This window comes from Macrosteles quadrilineatus, unplaced genomic scaffold, assembly GCF_028750875.1.
Source record: "Macrosteles quadrilineatus isolate MER2022 unplaced genomic scaffold, UCM_ALF_1.0 Scaffold_1__1_contigs__length_201487025, whole genome shotgun sequence".
Lineage (NCBI taxonomy): Eukaryota > Metazoa > Arthropoda > Insecta > Hemiptera > Cicadellidae > Macrosteles > Macrosteles quadrilineatus.
In genome coordinates this window covers 148,210,447-148,229,742 of record NW_026542594.1, presented here as the reverse complement: position 1 = coordinate 148,229,742, position 19,296 = coordinate 148,210,447, and the positions used below count along the sequence as shown (strand labels likewise).

General features: G+C 34.3%; 1 protein-coding gene across 8 annotated transcripts in view; it reads right to left on the bottom strand.

Moving 5' to 3' along the window:
- Positions 1 to 17,379, bottom strand: part of LOC128986991 (sodium/potassium-transporting ATPase subunit alpha) — a 102,685-nt gene extending 85,306 nt beyond the window's left edge. For 4 of the 8 annotated variants that reach the window (XM_054407655.1, XM_054407671.1, XM_054407661.1 and 1 more), the window contains exon 1: positions 17,268 to 17,351. In XM_054407655.1, coding sequence (XP_054263630.1) covers positions 17,268 to 17,291 — 24 coding nt within the window. In that variant the 5' untranslated portion in view covers positions 17,292 to 17,351. Of the gene's footprint in view, positions 1 to 17,267 lie in introns of all 8 variants that reach the window. The other 4 variants (XM_054407635.1, XM_054407641.1, XM_054407697.1 and 1 more) reach the window with 3 other exon arrangements.
- Positions 17,380 to 19,296: the final 1,917 nt, after the last annotated feature.

The window sequence follows — 19,296 nt, the reverse complement described above, 5'->3', positions numbered from 1 at the left end:
TAAAATTTACTTAATCGCCTTTTACTACAACAATAGGTACAAATTTAATATTCAGATATAATACTGTGTTGCATCATTGATTATTGGATACTGAAGCAGACACTCCATCTATCTGAACCAGCTGTCACCATTTTTTTATTAATTGATAGGTATGAAATAAATGAATCAGCCAAGTTTGATCAAAATATATCCATAAACAAGCCAACTAGCCAACTACAACATTTTACAATATTCTCCAAAAGAATAACATGGGAATTTTAAATGAACAATAATTTGAATTTTTGACGTAAACAATAACCGTACAAAAACACTTTGATATACTAAATTATTTGTTTTTTAAGCTCTTTAAAAAGGTCTGAAGAAAAATTGATAAATTTTGTGTTTAAAGGGTAAAAAATAAGAAAACCCCATTTTTACCCCATAAAACCCCCCTTTAAATTCCGTTCCCATGGTCCGATCATACTGGTTCGCGAACTCATTCAAGTTTATCCCGCCTTACACCTTCAAACCAAATTTTATCAAAATCGGACGAAGATTAGGCCTACTCAAGTTATCGTCAAAATGAAAAAGTGAATCTGTCCCGGGCCTAGGTCTTACCATGAGACCTACGGTAATAGCTACTTCCCTATAGGGAAATTCGCTAAAAGAACTTAGTTCTGTGAGCCACTCACAGAATGTGCTAGTGTCTAAAATTCTATTTCCTACATCTTTTTTTGTTGCTGACACAGTTGATGGGTCATAACAGTTGTTGCTATGGCTCACAATTAGTCGTTTGATCAGTTTGGCTTGGTAAAAAAGTTGGTGTATGACAGAAATCAGTATATAATTAACATCTGTAAAATCTGTCAGTGGCTCACATCAACTACTACAACGATTTTGATTTAAAAAATGTTAAAAACTTGAAAATGGGGATGGAATGTATAGTTGTATGAATGGTCAAAGGTTGTATGTATTGTATTATTTTAGACAGTAAGAGCTGGTCGCTTTACTTTTATTGGTATGAGGAAGAGAAAAGAGTAAAGGAGACAGTACTAACAAACAATTAATTTACAAAGTTTTAAGACTATCTGGAACCTACAATGAGCAGTCACACCTCTTCACCCTCACACATTATTTCCTCACCCCAAAACATAATTGTGTTCGTTGTAAAACAACAGTAGGAAAGCAATATGCAGCAGTGAAATGGTTTCTGATTTTTTTAAATTAGTTTTGAAGAACTACAATGCTTTTTTTTAAGAAAATAGGTACCTGATTACCATTTCCTCCTTATAAGCAATCCCAGTGTATTAATCCCAATATTGTGATTATTTGATGTTTTTGTCATCTTTTTTTTAGCGGAGCGAGCGAAGCTCTTATACATCGACTCTTATGCATTTCGTAATTCGCAAACTCCTCCTAGACGGCTGAATCAATCGTTTTCAAATTTTGCATGGTGATAAAGACCATATCGGTGAGTGCCAACATCTATATGGCGTTAAAAAAGTCTCTCAGGAATCCGCTCCACTGGGTCTCAAAGTTTCAATGTAATCCTTATGGAAGCAGTATTTGACACATAAACAAAGACATATGATCAGCTATTGACGTTTGAATGCAGAAGATAAAGAAATAGCTGATAGCATTATTCCACAGATATTAGAACAGAAATGGTATGGATCATAAATATAATCAAATGACGACACTAGCTTGAGGTCTGAGACGTAGGAAGTGGTAAAGGATGTAGTAAAGATGAGCAGTCTGGAGTGTGGAAACTGTTTAGATTAGATTTAGGTATCTGCATTCCTAAAATTCTATGGGAAGGGAGGAAAACGGGTCCGCGACGTAGGAAGTGGTGAAGGAAGTAGTCAATGCGAGCTGTCCGGAGTGTGGGAACTGTTTATAACCATAAGATTAAGGTATCTGCATTCCTAAAATTCTATGGGAAGGGAGGAAAATGGGTCCGCGATGTAGAAAGTGGTGAAGGAAGTAGTAAAGGCGAGTTATCCGGAGTGTGGGGTCTGTTTATGACCATTAAGGTATTTGGAATCCAATAATGCTAAGGGAAGGGAGGTAAACAGGTCCGTGACGTAGGAAGTGATGACGGAAGTAGGAAAGGCGAGTTTCTCGGAGTGTGGGAACTGTTTATGACGATTAGATTAAGATATCTGCAATCCTACAATGCTATGGAAAGGAGGGAAACAGGTCCGTGACGTAGGAAGTGGTGAAGGAAGTAGTAAAGGCGAGCTGTCCGGAGTGTGGGAACTGTTTATGACGATTAGTTTAAGGTATCTACAATCTTAAAATTCTATGGAAAGTGATGAAAACAGGTCCACGATGTCGGAAGTGGCTTAGGAAGTTTGAAGTCGTAAAGTATGAGCATAGTGTGAGAACCGTCTGTGGCAGTTAGATTAATGTATCTTCAATCCTAAAATGCTATGAGAAGGGAAAGAAACAGGCTCCACGACGTAGGAAGTGGTGAAGGAAGTAGTAAAGGCTGGTAGTGCAGTGTATGGGAACCGTCTTTGGCAATTACATTAATGTGCAGGAGAACCTCTTTAATCCGAACCCCTGTAATCCGAACGTCCACTAATCCGAACGCCTCATTGCTGTACTCTGTACACAGTACAGTAGTTCTTTATTGTATATTTATTTATTGATATCCGCTCCATAATTATTTCAATTGTAATGTACAGTACTGTTTATTCCCTATGTTTACTACTGTATTAAATAAACACTGTATTTTACTTTAAAAAGAATTTTTTTCTTTTCCCTATTTTTCTCTTTTCCCTAGCTATTGTTATGTAAAAACAACAATATGTTCTGTAATCCGAACTATTCAATAGTTCGAACTACCCCCGGTCCCAATTAGTTCGGATTAGAGAGGTTCTACTGTATCTGCAATCCTAAAATGCTATGGGAAGAGAGGGAAACATGTCCACAATGTAGGGGGTGGTGAAGGAAGTAGTAAAGGTGAGCAGTGTTGAGTGTGGGGATGGATTAATGTATCTGCAATGCTAAAATGCTATGGGAAGAGACTGTAGACTTTAGGTTAAAATGATTACGAAGCACGAATCGATACATATTTCGATAAATGCAATCGTTTACAACAGAAATTTACAACTGAGTTGACAACAGCTGATTTTTACTCAATAGAGGCTAAAAACGATTTTTCACCCCTAAAGTGTAAAAATACTACTTCAGACCCGGAACACATGCCTTTAAAACGACTGTTATTACTGAATTATGACAAAACAATATAATATGAACCCTTGATGACTCAGCTCAATTTTGTGGATGCCTCTGCGAATGCCACCTAGTTTAAATTTTGTTTTACTAAGTTGTGTGCATTGATTTGGTATATTATATCTCTTTTTCTTAAAAAATAACTAATTATTTCAGTTCAAAGACACACTTTCAGTAGTTATCTATTTACAATTTTATAAGGTTTGGTAACTTTTCTGGTTATTATCGAATACTGTACCGGTATTATGAAGTGCAGAAATTTAACTTGTGTTACCTTTTCCTCTTTTGGTTTAAAGAATGTTTTTAAATTGAATTTAAACAATTCCAATTTAGCCTCTTATATTAAGATTTTTTCTAATAATGGGCTGGCGATAAGATTTTAATGTTCCTTTGATCTAAACTCAGAACAAAACTAAAAGATCCTACATATAGGTAGGCTACAGACAAATTTTGTAACTGCGAAAAAACGCCATGAAAAACATAGCTGTTTTTTTTAATTTTTTATTCTTTTAGAAAATATGACAATGGGTGAGTTTGCTATTCCCAGAAAACAACTAAAATATTCGTCAAGTAGCAATTAAAGTGTTGTCAAGCAACAACAATTTTGTACCATGGATTGACCCTAATTTTTGTGAAAAGAACCTTTTGACACCATTTGAAATATGATGGCCAGTTTCATAGAAGAAAGTTATGTACAAATAATTCCAAAAAAATAGGAAAATGAACGGAAATGCAAATAATTTGATTAAAAGAAGGTTTGATATGGTTTAATTTCATACCATCACTACTACATCACTTTACTAGCTAACATAATTGGGAGTATTTTTTTAGGGAAGCGAGGTATTGACAATTGTTGAATAAATAAAATAACACTTTGTTACTACCATTTTTCTAATGGTAACAATCCTATGCACTGCAACACCTAGATAAGTTTCATCGAAGATACTTTTATGTTCTGTTTAAATCCAAAAGCTGTTCATTGTAGGTAAGAGTGTGTAGTGTTGTCGTGTTGTAACCACAGTCACACAACATAATCTGGTTAAAACTGGATTTTTAGAACGTGAATCAAACGTGTTTCATTTACATGGCGATAGCATGGCTGCGGGTTGCTATGTAAGGTTTGGCTGCTAACAGCTTGTCAATAACAGGTCTGATAATGTTGATGTGCAAAGTAGGTCAGGGTCAAAAATGTTATCAAATAACTCAGTCACCATGTGTCAAGGCCAACTGTGTTCAAACAACCTGTCACCATTATTGATTTTACTTGCTTTACTTTTACTCATCAAAAACAGCTACAAAGCTTGAATACAATTTTTCACATAATAATATTACATCCCAACTTTTCTATTACAGTAAGGTACATTTTGGCATAACGAGGTTATCATAGAGGTAATGACTATTTCTTGATACTTATTAAAAACTAAAATAAATTTAACCAAGAAATTCTCAAATGTGTTACACTCTGAAACCGGCGGACTTATTTGTTCAATTCACGTTCCTTAGAAAATAACCAAGGAAATAGAATTGTCACTATTACAAATACTAGATGTATTTCAACATAGCTTTTATGCCAGAGTAATTTTCCATTTAAAAAAATGTAATTTCATCTAGGCTATGTGCTGAATAATAACTGTACAAGTTTTAATAATTAGTTTATATCACATAAATGACAAATTTACAATTAATTTTAACTAAGATTCATTATGGAAATGAAAGATGCTGCCTAAGTTATGCACTACACAAAAATGTTGTCAAACACATTAGAAATGTATCTGTGAAATTATAATTAATTTTTATTTACTAAGATTTAATGTGTGCTAAATACTCTTGAAAAAAAATCTCAAAGGAACACTGAGGTTGTCTTTCATGATTATGATATTTTCCCGGAATCCCATTCTTCTTACTAGATGACAATCTTAAAAAAAAACCAACGGAACACTGTAAGTGAATTGACGCTCCACCATAGGGTTTATTATTTCAAATTAACTAATTCAATACAAAATTCACCTTCAATCAGGAGAATTTTTCCCTGTCATAAAAAATTCTGGTATCAGAAGGATGGACATTCTCAATAGTATTTCAAAACACATCTTTGTTTTTAATTGCAATGCACACCAACCTTTTTTCCCAAAAGGTGGTTTGGATTAACTGCACATTCAGACTGGCAGAACTGTATTCTACGGTGCTGGACTGCTGGTGTTATTGCTAGTTTACTGGAATAATGTTTAGAGCGACTTTAACGTAGCAGAAAGTCTTTCAATATTGAATTTGAACAAATTCTTAAAAGCTGCATTTAAATTAATTCAGAGTAGAAGCAAGTAGACGTACCAAAGGGCTTAGACTTGGGAAAATGGTGATAAAAGATTTTCACAACAAAGGTTCACTGTCTAGCCTGAGCAAAATACTGGAAAAGCACAAACCACAGGACATTACAGAAATCATTAGATAAAAGTCATGATTAAAATGAAAAGAATATTACTGAAATTAATGAAAAAAAGTATAATAAAATCACAAAATTAGATTGGGCATTGCATCACAAACTTCAAGGAAATAAACAGTAATTGAGCCCTACAAATAATGAGAATCGGAGAAACTGAACTAAATATCCAGTTGCAAACAGGGGTGATTCATTGTACAATAGGGAAGGGGTAGGGGGAAACAAAACATATGATTGAGAGTACATAGTGGTTGGCGACAGGGAAGGAACAAACGATGTATCTGACCTAGGCGAAGTGGTGGGATCGTAGTTTAATTCATTTTCTTCTTCAGCTTTAAAAATGATATTTAAAAGTTCAAATTTTACTTTGTTTCGTAAAATGTGTCAGCCAAGTTTTGAAAAGATCGCTCAAAAAGCGAACAGTTGCCACGCGTGGTAGCGAGCGTGGCACGTGAACGTGCTGTGTGAATGGTCTCATATGATAAGCAGGGAAGCGATATTTTGAAAAGTAGCTAGCGTACATCCAGCTACATGTGCGGTGTGGAATGGCCTTTATCAACGTTGTTTTTATGAACTTCCCTATTTAATCAATACTAGCAGCAAAACCCAGCTTTGCCCTATTCTAGTGATTATAGAATTAACTTATTTTCTGTTTTCATAGATGTACTCATAGCTTGGTGCTATTAAATCTATATGTATAACATTCTTTGTAGCACATGTTTCCTTAAATCTATCTTATATACTAAAAGACTTTTGCAAAACTTATGACTGCTAGCCTGACCATACTACTGGACCGAATTACACGCGGTTGGTACCAAATGAAAGATATTTTCCTGTAGATGTGCAGAATCCCTTTATAAATTAAAATAGGCTCAAAAATAAGTACAAAAAAATAATTTTAAATTAAAAAAAAATAACATGGGCCTTATGGGTTGCTAAGTTGGTGACGAAATACCACAAAATATAAACAGAAAATCAAAACCGATTAAAGAAATTCCAATCACATGTTTTATTTACAGTGTGGGTTGAAAATAGAGAAGTTTGCACAATACATACTTTTGGTCGAGTTTTCGACCACGGGGTAAGCTCTTGTACTTATTTAATACGCAAGCATGTTTTTTGTGACAATTACTCCTCCGAAAATACTGAACTGATTGACATGTTTTTTATGTCATTGGAAAGAGCATACCGGTAACGTGAAGTTGTGCAGGAAACTTTCTTTTTAGGGAAGCAGTTAGATAGTGAGGCCCTGGGGCCCTTTAAAGTTTTGTATTTCTCCATAAGATTAACATGGGAAACAAACATTGCTATCAAACTCCAGCTGATGTCAAAAATTAAAAATGAGAAGAAGAACATATGTTAATTGTAAACAGTCAATAAGTTTGCTAATTTAACAGTTTGCTATGAACATTTACTTACTGGTTGAAATGAAATATTTACTACTGTATTTGAAATTGGGTTGGCGTAAATATTACAATGGAAAAAAGCGAAAGTTGGATAAATTGATATACTAAAAAGAAAATTGAATTAACACTGTGCTGCATTTCTTAGTAATCATTGAAAGATCCTATTTGCAAGCTATGGAAACATAGGAAAGTCATAGAACACCATCAAGGAGGAGAAATAGAAATATTGTTTTTTTTTTATATTTATAATCGTTATTATGGACAACCTAATGCGGCTACGAGTAAGGCTATTTGTAGAAAACACTAAAAAACAAGATCAGGTTTTGAAAAATGATAAGATAATTACAAGAAATGTTAATTATATCGATCTGTTATGTACCTATATCTTGAGTATATTTCATAATCTTTGAGTCGACTCTTTCAAAGTCATCTGAAACTATTACTGTTATTCGTTTTAAAATAGCGCCTGTAATACTTCTAGCAATTGCTCGAATTCAAGCAACAGGGACACTAGTTGCAAAATAAAATATTAACAGCAATTAAATTATCCAGCTGATCATAATGTAAAATATATGTTCTTCATAAGGATAACATGGGAACTTTAAAAGCTACTGGGAGAGAGCCCAAGGGTGTTTTTCAAAAATGTAAGGTCAGTTTGCAAATCTACGCACCTAGACGAACATTTGGTTATATAATATGCGAGGTTAAATCATAAAACAAAAAGCCTTATTGTTCACAAAGTTTCATGTAGCGTATTAATAATATAGAAGGTAGATTTTTTTCACGCCATTGAAGTACCCTAATCTGTGGTTATACTATAAAAATCTTGCAACCCTGAAGAATTTGGTTTTGTAGGATTCTCAACTATACAATGAATGACAAATTTCATGTAGGCTAATACAACATGAGTGTTAGGAGTGGATGATACCTTCTATCCCAGTGACAGCCTAGCTCACTTGGGGCCGACCATTAAGCAATTTTCGTTACAATTCAGTAATAGCTACAACGTCACTCTCTCTAGTGCTCCTCAAGGCCCTACTATATCATCATCTAGCAAACCCTTGCAAATATCTGCATCCAGCCTGACCCTTCCTATTCAATGTCAAACAATCAATGTGAATCAATCTCAATTATTTTTTGGGGGATGTAGTTGGTGAGTGGAAACATCATAAACCGAGTTTTTGGCACGGTCAGAATAGTAACCTAGATTTGTTCATTCCCTCTTTGAGGATCAACAATTTTGAGTATTAACATCCCACACTCATCATGCATTGACATTGTTACTTATCAAAAACAAGATAGAAAGATAGAAAATATTTTACATTACTAACAACTAATATACTGATTGTTCTTTAATACTTGTAAAATAATTAGGTTTTTAATCTGTGTCCGCTAATTTGTTCCACCATGAAACTGATGCTGTGACAATTAGGTCATTGGTCACAGTGATCCAAAGTACACTGCAGCAGACCCAATGAAGATCAACTGTGTTGCTGTCCTGAATCTGAATTGTATAGGCTCTAATATGGTTTGGCATTACAAAAGTGTAGTACTGTAATGGAACCACTGGGTACACTAAATGCATCACAATATGTGCAATATTGTGAAAAGTAATGATCTCTTTGGTATTTCATAGAGCTGTTTAGGCAATATAGTGTTACCTAGCGTAACAGCTTTTTATATTGATTCTAACTAAATTCAAACCGTTAATGTAGTAGAAATGAAGAAGTGTCGTAGTGCTAGTTTTTTATGAATTTCCTACTATGTTTTCCATGATTTTAAGAATTAAAGTAACTTGTATTCAGCGGTCACAAAATTGAGTGTTCAGTCTAACCTTAAAACAAACCAAAGTTATTGCTATAAGGAACATATTTGTTGTTAATTAAAATGAACCATCAGTGAATGCAGCTACACTGGATTGATATGTTAAGACAGCATGTCCACTGACTTGGTTAAAACAGCATGGTGATACTAAGAAAGTTTGTGTACCCATTTCACACAGGACACAGGACTCCAGGAACAATTTCAGATCACTCTGGTAAGAAGGGAGCTTAGGAACACCCTTGGACCACCCAATCAGATTCTCTTTCGGTAGGTCATTCTTTGTCACATTCCCGTCCAGAGAAAAGTGGACAAATTGAAGGGAATCGTCTTCCAAGGTAGAAGGTAGCATCAGGGCTGAATACACACTGGTGGATTTTCGTCCCTCCATACGATTGCACCCTATGGGACACCACTGCAATAATGGAGGTATAATAATAGATGTTGGGAGATACAGTGGCAGTTTTTTGGAACACATGGACATCTCCATCTTTGAAGACAATCGGGTAATATTGAACTCTTCAAGTTCAAATCCAAGAAGGTCTGGGACAGCTTCACAACAGTACATCTGCAAATGGGTGATACACTATGTTGGGCCTCTTAAACTCAGGGATACTGGGGAAAAAGCTATTGAAAAGCTAGGAAACACAGTTTCAGATCTTGTAGGCCTATTCTTTCTTTGAAATTTCTCTCCTACACATTTCAATCAGACATTATGGATTCAGAGGTTGATGGAAAGGGCTTGCCACAACACGATGCAACTAGACACATTGGGGCTACAGGGAGAAATTGCTTCCTCTGAGAGCTGAAGAAAAACTTCAAAAACTGTCATCATACAAATGTTTTATACAAATAAGTTTTCAATTGTTTATATTCGTTCTAAAACGCCTGCTGTTATTGTAATGAATCGCTTTGGTAATTCGGTTATTCTATGCGTTCTTCCTCTTGATCGATGCCCCGAATATTGACGTCGCAGCTTTCGTTTATGTAATGCATGACATATTGTAGCGTTACTGTTTGCAGAACGAATAATTGTTTTGCAAAAAAAAATTGTCAACTTTCTACAGAAATATTTACTGCAAATAACAATTTTATTAACTTGTTATAAGTATTTTTAACATTAACCTAGGTTAGATGTAAGTAAGGGCCATGTGTCCTTAACTTTGCCTGTGAAAAAAAATATAAATAAAAATAAAAAAACAACCTGTCAGGCAGTCTGGGCTTTCTGCAGCCCTCCTCGTCTTTGTGTGATAATGTTGCAATGTCGTCTGTAGTTCTGAATTGAGGCAAAATTGCTAAAAAATCTCTTAACCCATTTTTTCTTAACTGCAAATTTTAGAAACCGGGATTGTGGATGTCGTGCGAGTTTTCTAGTGCTTGCCTTTTTCAGCAACAGATCTTTCCTAGAACCGTGACATTCAATTGCAGACTGTTTTTTTAGTTTTTGTGAACTATATTCAGATTTACTGTGGCAGAAAGGCAGGCCTAGTTTATAATAAGACGTAGTGGAAAGTGTAGAGTTAATAGTGCCGGTCATAAAGAAAGAGAAAAATTCTACAGAGTGATTATTACAGAAAAATATCGGATTCAGTCTGGAAAAAAACTGTGATAAACGGATCAAAAAATTTACTTTTGATTGGTTAAACTATTCAACTTTTACCCATATAGCAAAATAGCTGTATCACATGCCTTCACACAAAAGGGATTAAAATTCATTAGACACCTTGATTTTTGTGGTTCATGAAGGCAAATTTTCTGGGCTAGTTTAAGAAATGCCAGCCAAATCCAGTGTAAAAAGTAAAATATAATTTCAACAATTAATTATGGATGTGATAGTGTGGCTGTAAAAAAGACTAAATAAAGGTTTTTGTGTAGGACACATTAGTCTAAATTTGAATTGGCAATAGGGTGTAAATTTTGTCTAGAAGAAGAGGACATTTTAGTTCGGAAAGTAAATCCATTGGATTTAAGATTTTACCCTGTATAACTTCTGTAATGACGTCATTCGCCTATAGGGTCTGATGATGATTGAAGTGACCAATCAAAATTAATCACCACTTACCATCTTTTATATGTATTTACCATCTTGTGAGTCGACAGTAGGCCTAGTATAAAATATACATAGGCTATTTTTTTATTTTTTTTTATTTTTTTTACATTTAAAAAATCTACTTTCTATAAATTTAAGAACACATGTACAATGCTGATCAAGAAGTTATTTCAGTTAGGCTCACATAATTTTGTTTCTAAGAAGGTGGTTTTATAATTTCAATCACCAAATGTAGGCAACTGCAATGGCATTTTCAGAGAGATTTTGTTATAGAATTAGCATTTTACAATTTGGAGGATGACATTATCTATATGTGTTTTATCGAAGTGAATTTGTCTACATTCAAAGAAATATATATATTTAATTAATATTCATGAAGATTATCATTGAAAATGTTCCTTGGTGGTATTATAATTAGAAAGTTCATATTGTAAACACACTGCATGAACAGTCCTTTTGAATTTTTTTTTTAAACAGAGCAGACATCAAAATGCATTATGCAGGGTATGTAATAAATATTATATTAAACACAAATTTTTAACGATAATTCAAGGTAGGGTAACCCATGAGACTAATAATTTGTACAAAATAATTACTAGAATATAGACCTATAGGGGCTATTGCCCCTACAAGCCACTAGTCATAACTAAGTACAGATCAAGAAAATGCCATGGCAAGGGACGGGGGCAGGGCACGCCACAACGAAAGTCTCAATTCCTGTTTTTTACGTCTCTGGATAATAATGACAAAAAGTTATACGGTTATACTACCATAGATAAAACCATATTATGTTTTATCTGTGATAAAACCAAAGACCTTTATTTCTTTTGTCTATGGATAAAACATACTCCCTCATGAAAGACCATCAAATGTATGTACGTCTGACGTCTGATAAGAAAAATCAATGTAATTGTAATATTGGCCACCATTTTGGATAGAAAAGAGATAGCTGTCACTTGGTTAACAGTCCCCACAGACAACGGGCCAGTGATGCAACAAGGTAAAAAAACCATTTTGACAACTATCATATGACGTCACTAATCATCATAACTAAGTACAGATCAAGTGACGCACATATGCCACAGACATCCCTGTAGACCTCTGCAGAGAATTCAGGGCCTTCAAATAGACTGTTACGAAGATATAAGGTTTTTGAATTACATTGGACAACGACGCGAACATGCGACGTCAGTCTAGGTATTTTAATGTAACCAGTCCCTGTTGTATATAGGCAACGGGTCTCTGGTCCATATGAATGAAAAATTTTGTGTTATTGCGGTAGTGAACATGTTAAACTTTTGATACTTTGCAATGAAATGGTGACCATACAAAGTAGGTATTTTAAGCCAAGTATGAATGGAGATGAGTGTAGGATGAGTGGCGTGATCTTGTAGTCTTGTTAGTGACTAAGGCCGACATATTCCTTAGACACAGCCGTTAATTAATAGCCCATACAGCTAATGGCAACTAAGGGACCTACAGTTTATAGTGGAATCCGAACCACATTTTTGCCTTGGTATATACGAATTGGTCTAATTATCAGGATAGTAAACTGCGGATAGTCGTACTACTCACGCGTGCGGACGTTAATCCACACCGGGGAGTATCGCATCCACAGTGAATTCCTATTATGTAAATATCCACGATTCGTGACCTCCTAGTAGCTGGATTACAGGACGTCATTACCCGTAAACTTAAGTTATACCTCGAACACAAAACTAAGGGGACCTTTACAGATTTTAAGATATTGAATTGCTAAGAAACTTCATACTAAAATCATGTAAATTTTTATTTTTTCCCAACCCGGTAACCATTAGGTGCACAACAAGGGCTCAATATTCTAAATTATATGTTTTTTAACCCTCCGAGTGTCCCTTGTTTTGGCCTTAATGTCTGCCTATTTTTGGCTCATTTGCAAGGTTTTATTAAAACGGATCTGAGAAGCTTAAAAACAATGTTAATTATACTGTTCTATATACCATTTTGTTTGGAAAGTCATGGGCTTCAATATTATATATAAAACATAAGGAACATTTGTTTAACAAAATTTTTAGGTTTAAAAAAAAAAATTTTGGAAAATTTTCAAAAAAAAAAATAAGTTCGGGCTCAATGAAATTGTATAAATTATAGGCCTATAAATATTTGAAAATAGCCACTTTGTTCTAAATTTTATGAGGATTACAAATATATAATCATATAGTGAGGTAAGTTATAAAATAAAATAAAAATATTTTGGAAAATTTTCAAAAAAAAAAAATAAGTTCGCGCTCAATGAAATTGTATAAATTATAGGCCTATAAATATTTGAAAATAGCCACTTTGTTCTAAATTTTATGAGGATTACAAATATATAATCATATAGTGAGGTAAGTTATAAAATAAATAAGTTATGAGTGAAAAACAGATTTCAGTACATTGCGTTTAGCTAAGAATGCATAGCCTAACCATAGCTAGGAATCTGGCTGATAATTTACATCAATATCACTACCTACTTCTTCAGGATCATCAACCAGCCCTTCAAAATCACTTAAATCTTCTTATAATAAACCACGTCCCCAGGTATATCACTACTTTTGATTTTTAACACTAAAACAATGATAAACTTAATAAAACACATCAGTCATCGGTCCGAGGATAACCAAGCTGTTTACAATTACGCACGTCAGCTGTCTGCTACAATTACGATCGGCTCGGAGAACATACAGCGCTGAGACAGACCTCTGGAGAAAGCTTATAATTTAACGAAAAGAACGATACCTAACTCGATCCAGTTCAATCCGATTCAGTCAGTCATAGAGCCTTTGCCGTAAACAGTGTTCGTGAGTCGCTGCAGCGACGCATGACACTCGGAGGGTTAAGCTCTATAAAAATAATGGTTTAGAAAATAGATCTTAACATTTTTTGTTTTGAGGGTCAAAAACAGGAAAACCCAATGTTTACTCCATAAAACACCGCTTCTATAGTCTGATCATGCTGGTTTGCGAATACGTTCAAATAGACGTAGGTTTACACGTTTATAACGAATTTCATAAAAATTGGTCTTAACATGCAATATACGTGGTAAATAGCTACTGATCTCTAAGGACTCTAGGTACCTCTTTACCTTTTTGATTAGGCCTAACTTAAGTTAAGGAATGTGTCTTAAAGGAGTTAAAAAAAAAACCTTAGCTTATCAGGGAATTATAGGTACATGATAACTTAGGCTTGACAAAAATAAATCAGAGGATCATCTTCAAATGGTCCAAAGTCGTTTGGTCCACAGTTTATATTGCCGTTCGTTTGGTCCAAAATCGTTTGGTCCAACAGTTAAAAACTCGTTCGTTTGGTCCAAAATCGTTTTATCCAATTTCATTTGGTCCAAAGTCGTTTGGTCCACAGTTTATATTGCCGTTCGTTTGGTCCAAAATCGTTTGGTCCAACAGTTAAAAACTCGTTCGTTTGGTCCAAAATCGTTTGGTCCAACAGTTAAAAACACGTTCGTTTGGTCCAAAATCGTTTGGTCCAAAAGTACAGGCCAAACTAGAAGTAAAATGTTGCATTGTAGAGTAAACTTATGAAATATACTGTACGTTTATATTGCCGTTCATTTGGTCCAAAATCGTTTGGTCCAACAGTTGTAAAACAGTTCGTTTGGTCCAAAATCGTTTGGTCCAAAGTATAAACTATTGCGTCCCTCACATTGAAGGCGTTCAAATATCCCCCGTCGTATACAATAATAATATTAATACAATTTTTGCTTTAAACATGTTGAGTTTCTATGTTTTTAACGTTAAAGACGCCATGTTTTGTTGTATTCAAACCACTAAAGCGTACATAAACAAACTTAATGCTCAATAGTGTATCATACGGTTGGAAATCTTATAAATTAACAGTTTTTATCACATTTGGCGACCTTCTAATATACAGAGTGTTCAGTGGACCAACGTGTTTTAAATGTTTATCATACACCTTAATTTGTATTGTTGTACCGGCACCTATTTACAATGGAGTGTTTACTATTGATCATGGTTGTCTATAATTCTTAATCAAAAGGTTAAAATAGAACATGAAAATTACATTAATTAGCCTACTCATATTTTCTGGACGTCCACAAATTCCTGGTAAAAATTTTGTCTTGCAGAATTATATATAAGGATCTTATTTTCTTATTTTAAAATTGATGTTCTTCTGTATAATGTCATGTTTAGCAATATAACGTTCCATTACGAACAGTTATATAATCTTAATATTACAGTAACTCTTTCAATCATTTCTTATTGCATTATGTTATATCTATTGTACTGGTTGGTGTCTGCCTTTTTGACTACTTTTGCCGATATTTTGTCTTATTATTCAATACTGACAGATCATCACGAGATTATTGTTATACATGTGTATTTAATCATTGGGCAATTTCCCATTAGGCTATGTAATACGATACAGAATAATAAAAGTGCAGAAGGCTTTTACAGTCTATGAAAATGAATGTTAAATAGGCTACTTTTATTTATCATAGACATATCATTAAGGTACATCAATAATTATAGGTCTACTCTTTGTGATATGCGTAATTGTCTGAGACAAACATTCAGGCACGTTGCCCATATTTTTTTTTAATAATAGTGGTTTTCAGTAACTGGATAAAATTTTTAATAATTTTATGAATAAATGCATGATAAGTTATAGAAAGTTATTAATCCTAAATTCCAGTTTATTACATACTTTTAGAGAGTTTACTTTGATGCATTCATTCAGCTTAGTGAAAGAATACACAATGGAGTCAGTGAATGTTATTCAACTAAAGAAGTGATGCGCATGTTTACTGGCGCTACTCAGCAACAAAAATTATTGATCTCTCAAAGTTACTTACCCAGATGGTGACATCAAAAAGGCCCAAACTCCATACTATAAATAGTTTCTCAGACCAAAGTCAATTTAATGCGCTTGAATTGTGGCATTTATTAATTCGGCTTATATTTCTCGTAACCAACAGATTGTTCATCTGCAGAAGAAGATCAGTGTGCTCTTATCGTGTCTAATAACATCCAAACACAGAAACCTTAAATTACAGTAGTACCTATATCTTGACAGATGGTTTGCAGTAGCATCTGAGCCAGTAGAGCCACTGGGGCGGAGCCCGAAAGGATTTTTGGGATAATAATATGCTTTAATATTAATCGGGAATGTGAGCTATTAACATGCCAAATTTAAGCCCAATCCGTCCAGTAGTTTATGCGTGATTGAGCAACACACACACACACAAACACACACACAAACTCACAAACTTTTAGATTTATAATATTAGTAAGATTAAAAAATAAACCATCTGTTTGACATTAAATGCAAACTCAAAGCAAAGTCAATATTTATCCACAAATCTAGGGAATTAAAACGCGTTGTTTTAAGATTGACTGGGGATAAAAAGTAAACATTACACAAACACATTATATATAAATAAATATATGTATATGTACGTGTTTAGAAATGCAAACATATATATTATTTAGAAACATATCACAAAACAACAAATAATAGGCCTCGGAAGGCAGGCGGTTGGGTTGACGACGTGACGGCGATTATTTGAACGCCTTCTATGTGAGGGACGCAATAGTTCATACTTTTGGACCAAACGAACTCGTAATAGAGTGTTGAATAAAACGACCCGATCGAATGGTCCACAGTGAAACGTACAGTCTATTTCATAAGTTTACTCCACAATACACAATTGTAATTCTGGTTTTGCCTGTACTTTTGGACCAAACGATTTTGGACCAAACGAACTGTTTTAAAACTTGTGGACCAAACGATTTTGGACCAAACGAACTGTTTTAAAACTTGTGGACCAAACGATTTTGGACCAAACGAACTGTTTTACAACTTGTGGACCAAACGATTTTGGACCAAATGAAATACTCCCCAACTGGATCATAAAACGATTTTGGACCAAACGAACTGTTTTAAAACTTGTGGACCAAACGATTTTGGACCAAACGAACTGTTTTACAACTTGTGGACCAAACGATTTTGGACCAAATGAAATACTCCCAAATCAGAAACTTAAGTTGTAAAATTAAATGATTAGGCCCATTAGAAATCATAATTGATAATCGACTATTTCCTTGCAATTAAGTTCAGCAATGTTTAGAGACCTCATCAATATTGGTCTTATGGGCGTGTCGGGAAAAACATAGCCTAACTTAGGCACAGTGTTAAAATGCATATACCGATGAGTTAACCTATAATGGCTTTGACATAATAATCAGTTAGCATATATACATAACCTAATTGTTCTTTAGAAGCCAGATTAGAATTAATACTAAGATAAATTGCAAATAAGTTAGTAATTATAACTTACCAAGTCTGAATTTTTGGACGCCATCTTTTGACAACAACTTTTCCAGATCTTGAACCCAAACCAAACCCAAACCCAGTAGAACAGAACAGAACCAGAACCCAACCCAATTGCCCGATTCGATTCAACAGCGGCCCGCCAGCCAGCAGCCAGGCAATAGGCAAAAATCAAGAAAATGCCATGGCAAGGGACGGGGGCAGGGCACGCCACAACGAAAGTCTCAATTCCTGTTTTTTACGTCTCTGGATAATAATGACGAAAAGTTATACGGTTATACTACCATAGATAAAACCATATTATGTTTTATCTGTGATAAAACCAAAGACCTTTATTTCTTTTGTCTATGGATAAAACATACTCCCTCATGAAAGACCATCAAATGTATGTACGTCTGACATCTGATAAGAAAAATCAATGTAATTGTAATATTGGCTACCATTTTGGATAGAAAAGAGATAGCTAACTCTAGTTTTCACCATTCTTTAAGTTATTGTAAACTCTTCAAAATGAGGTGTCACTTGAAGGGGGTTGATTCATTTAAAATTAATTTTAGGTGAGTCGAGACTCGGCAAGAGAGATGCTTGCATCATATTATATCCTGTTCGGTGTTTTAATAGTAGGCCTACATGTATTTAATGTTCGTTTTGTGTATGTGTTCGATTTTAAACTCTGACGTGACCATGTGTGTCGAAGAATCAAGATTTTAATTTTCAAGTCCTGGATTTGATTAAATGATGATGGCAATATATTTATTATTATTATTATTGCCTATATAGATATTTATAGGCATGCACTGTGGATGTGATACTCCCTGGTGTGGATTAACGTCCGCACGAGTGAGTACTACCTACGACTAATGCAGTATTATCCTGATAATTAGACCAATTCGTATATAACAAGGAATAATGTGGTTCGGATTCCACTATAAACTGTAGGTCCCTTAGTTGCCATTAGCTGTATGGGCTATTAATTAACAGCTGTGTCTAAGGAATGTCAGCCTTAGTCACTAACAAGACTACAAGATCGCGCCATTCATCCTATACTCATCTCCATTCATACTTGGCTTAAAATACCTACTATGTATGGTCGCCATTTCATTCAACAGTAACAGTATCAGTATTTGCCGAAACGTACGTAATCCTACTGGATTAACAAAACCCACAAGGCAGTCTGCAGGTACCCTTTATTGATTAGCTAACGTGGTTTAGAAAAACAACTACAATATGAAGTAGCTTGTAAGGCTATCTACTACTATCTACTATCTAGTACGAATGATATGATTCGCTGATTGATATGATGGAAATAATGTCCCTTTACGATTAAGTTTTCAAATGATAAGCTTACTTAAACATTTATTTCGTTGAAAAAAAAAAACGTACATATAAAGTAAAGAAGGAAAAAATTATCACATCAACATAGGCACTGCAATAAAGCAAAGACCCGTTTATATTGATTTCACATATAATTGATATGTTTTACCCTGTGGCCTGTACTACTGAGCTTTTTTCAAAGTTCAATCTTTACATGCAGCTCAGTGTGTAAAAAAAATAAACTATAATGGAAAACTTGTATTACCTTTTGTTACAAAGTCAACCACTATTATTATTATTGTTAATCAGGGCACATATTTTATCAATTTAAATATAGTTTCAACATAATACATAACAGTTATTATTTTAACTTGTTCTGTTCCATAGTTCAAAACGTGTACGTATATTTGTATTAATTTACAACATAATTTAAAACATTTGAGTAAAGAAATATAGTTACGTTACAGATATTTAATTGATTTAAAACAAAAGTGGAAGTTTCCTCTTTTTGTACACAGGAACGGTACGGGCCATCTTTGATATGTTGGGAAAGACACTTACTCTCAGACATTGGTTAAGTGTACTGGCTAGTGGCTCTGCAATTTCATTTACAAAATGGCCTTCAGGACTATTATTTTGGTCATACCAAAATATATCTAAAGTGGTCAGTTATATTTCCAATATTATAATGGTTTATACCTTGTGATTTTTGATGCAAATAA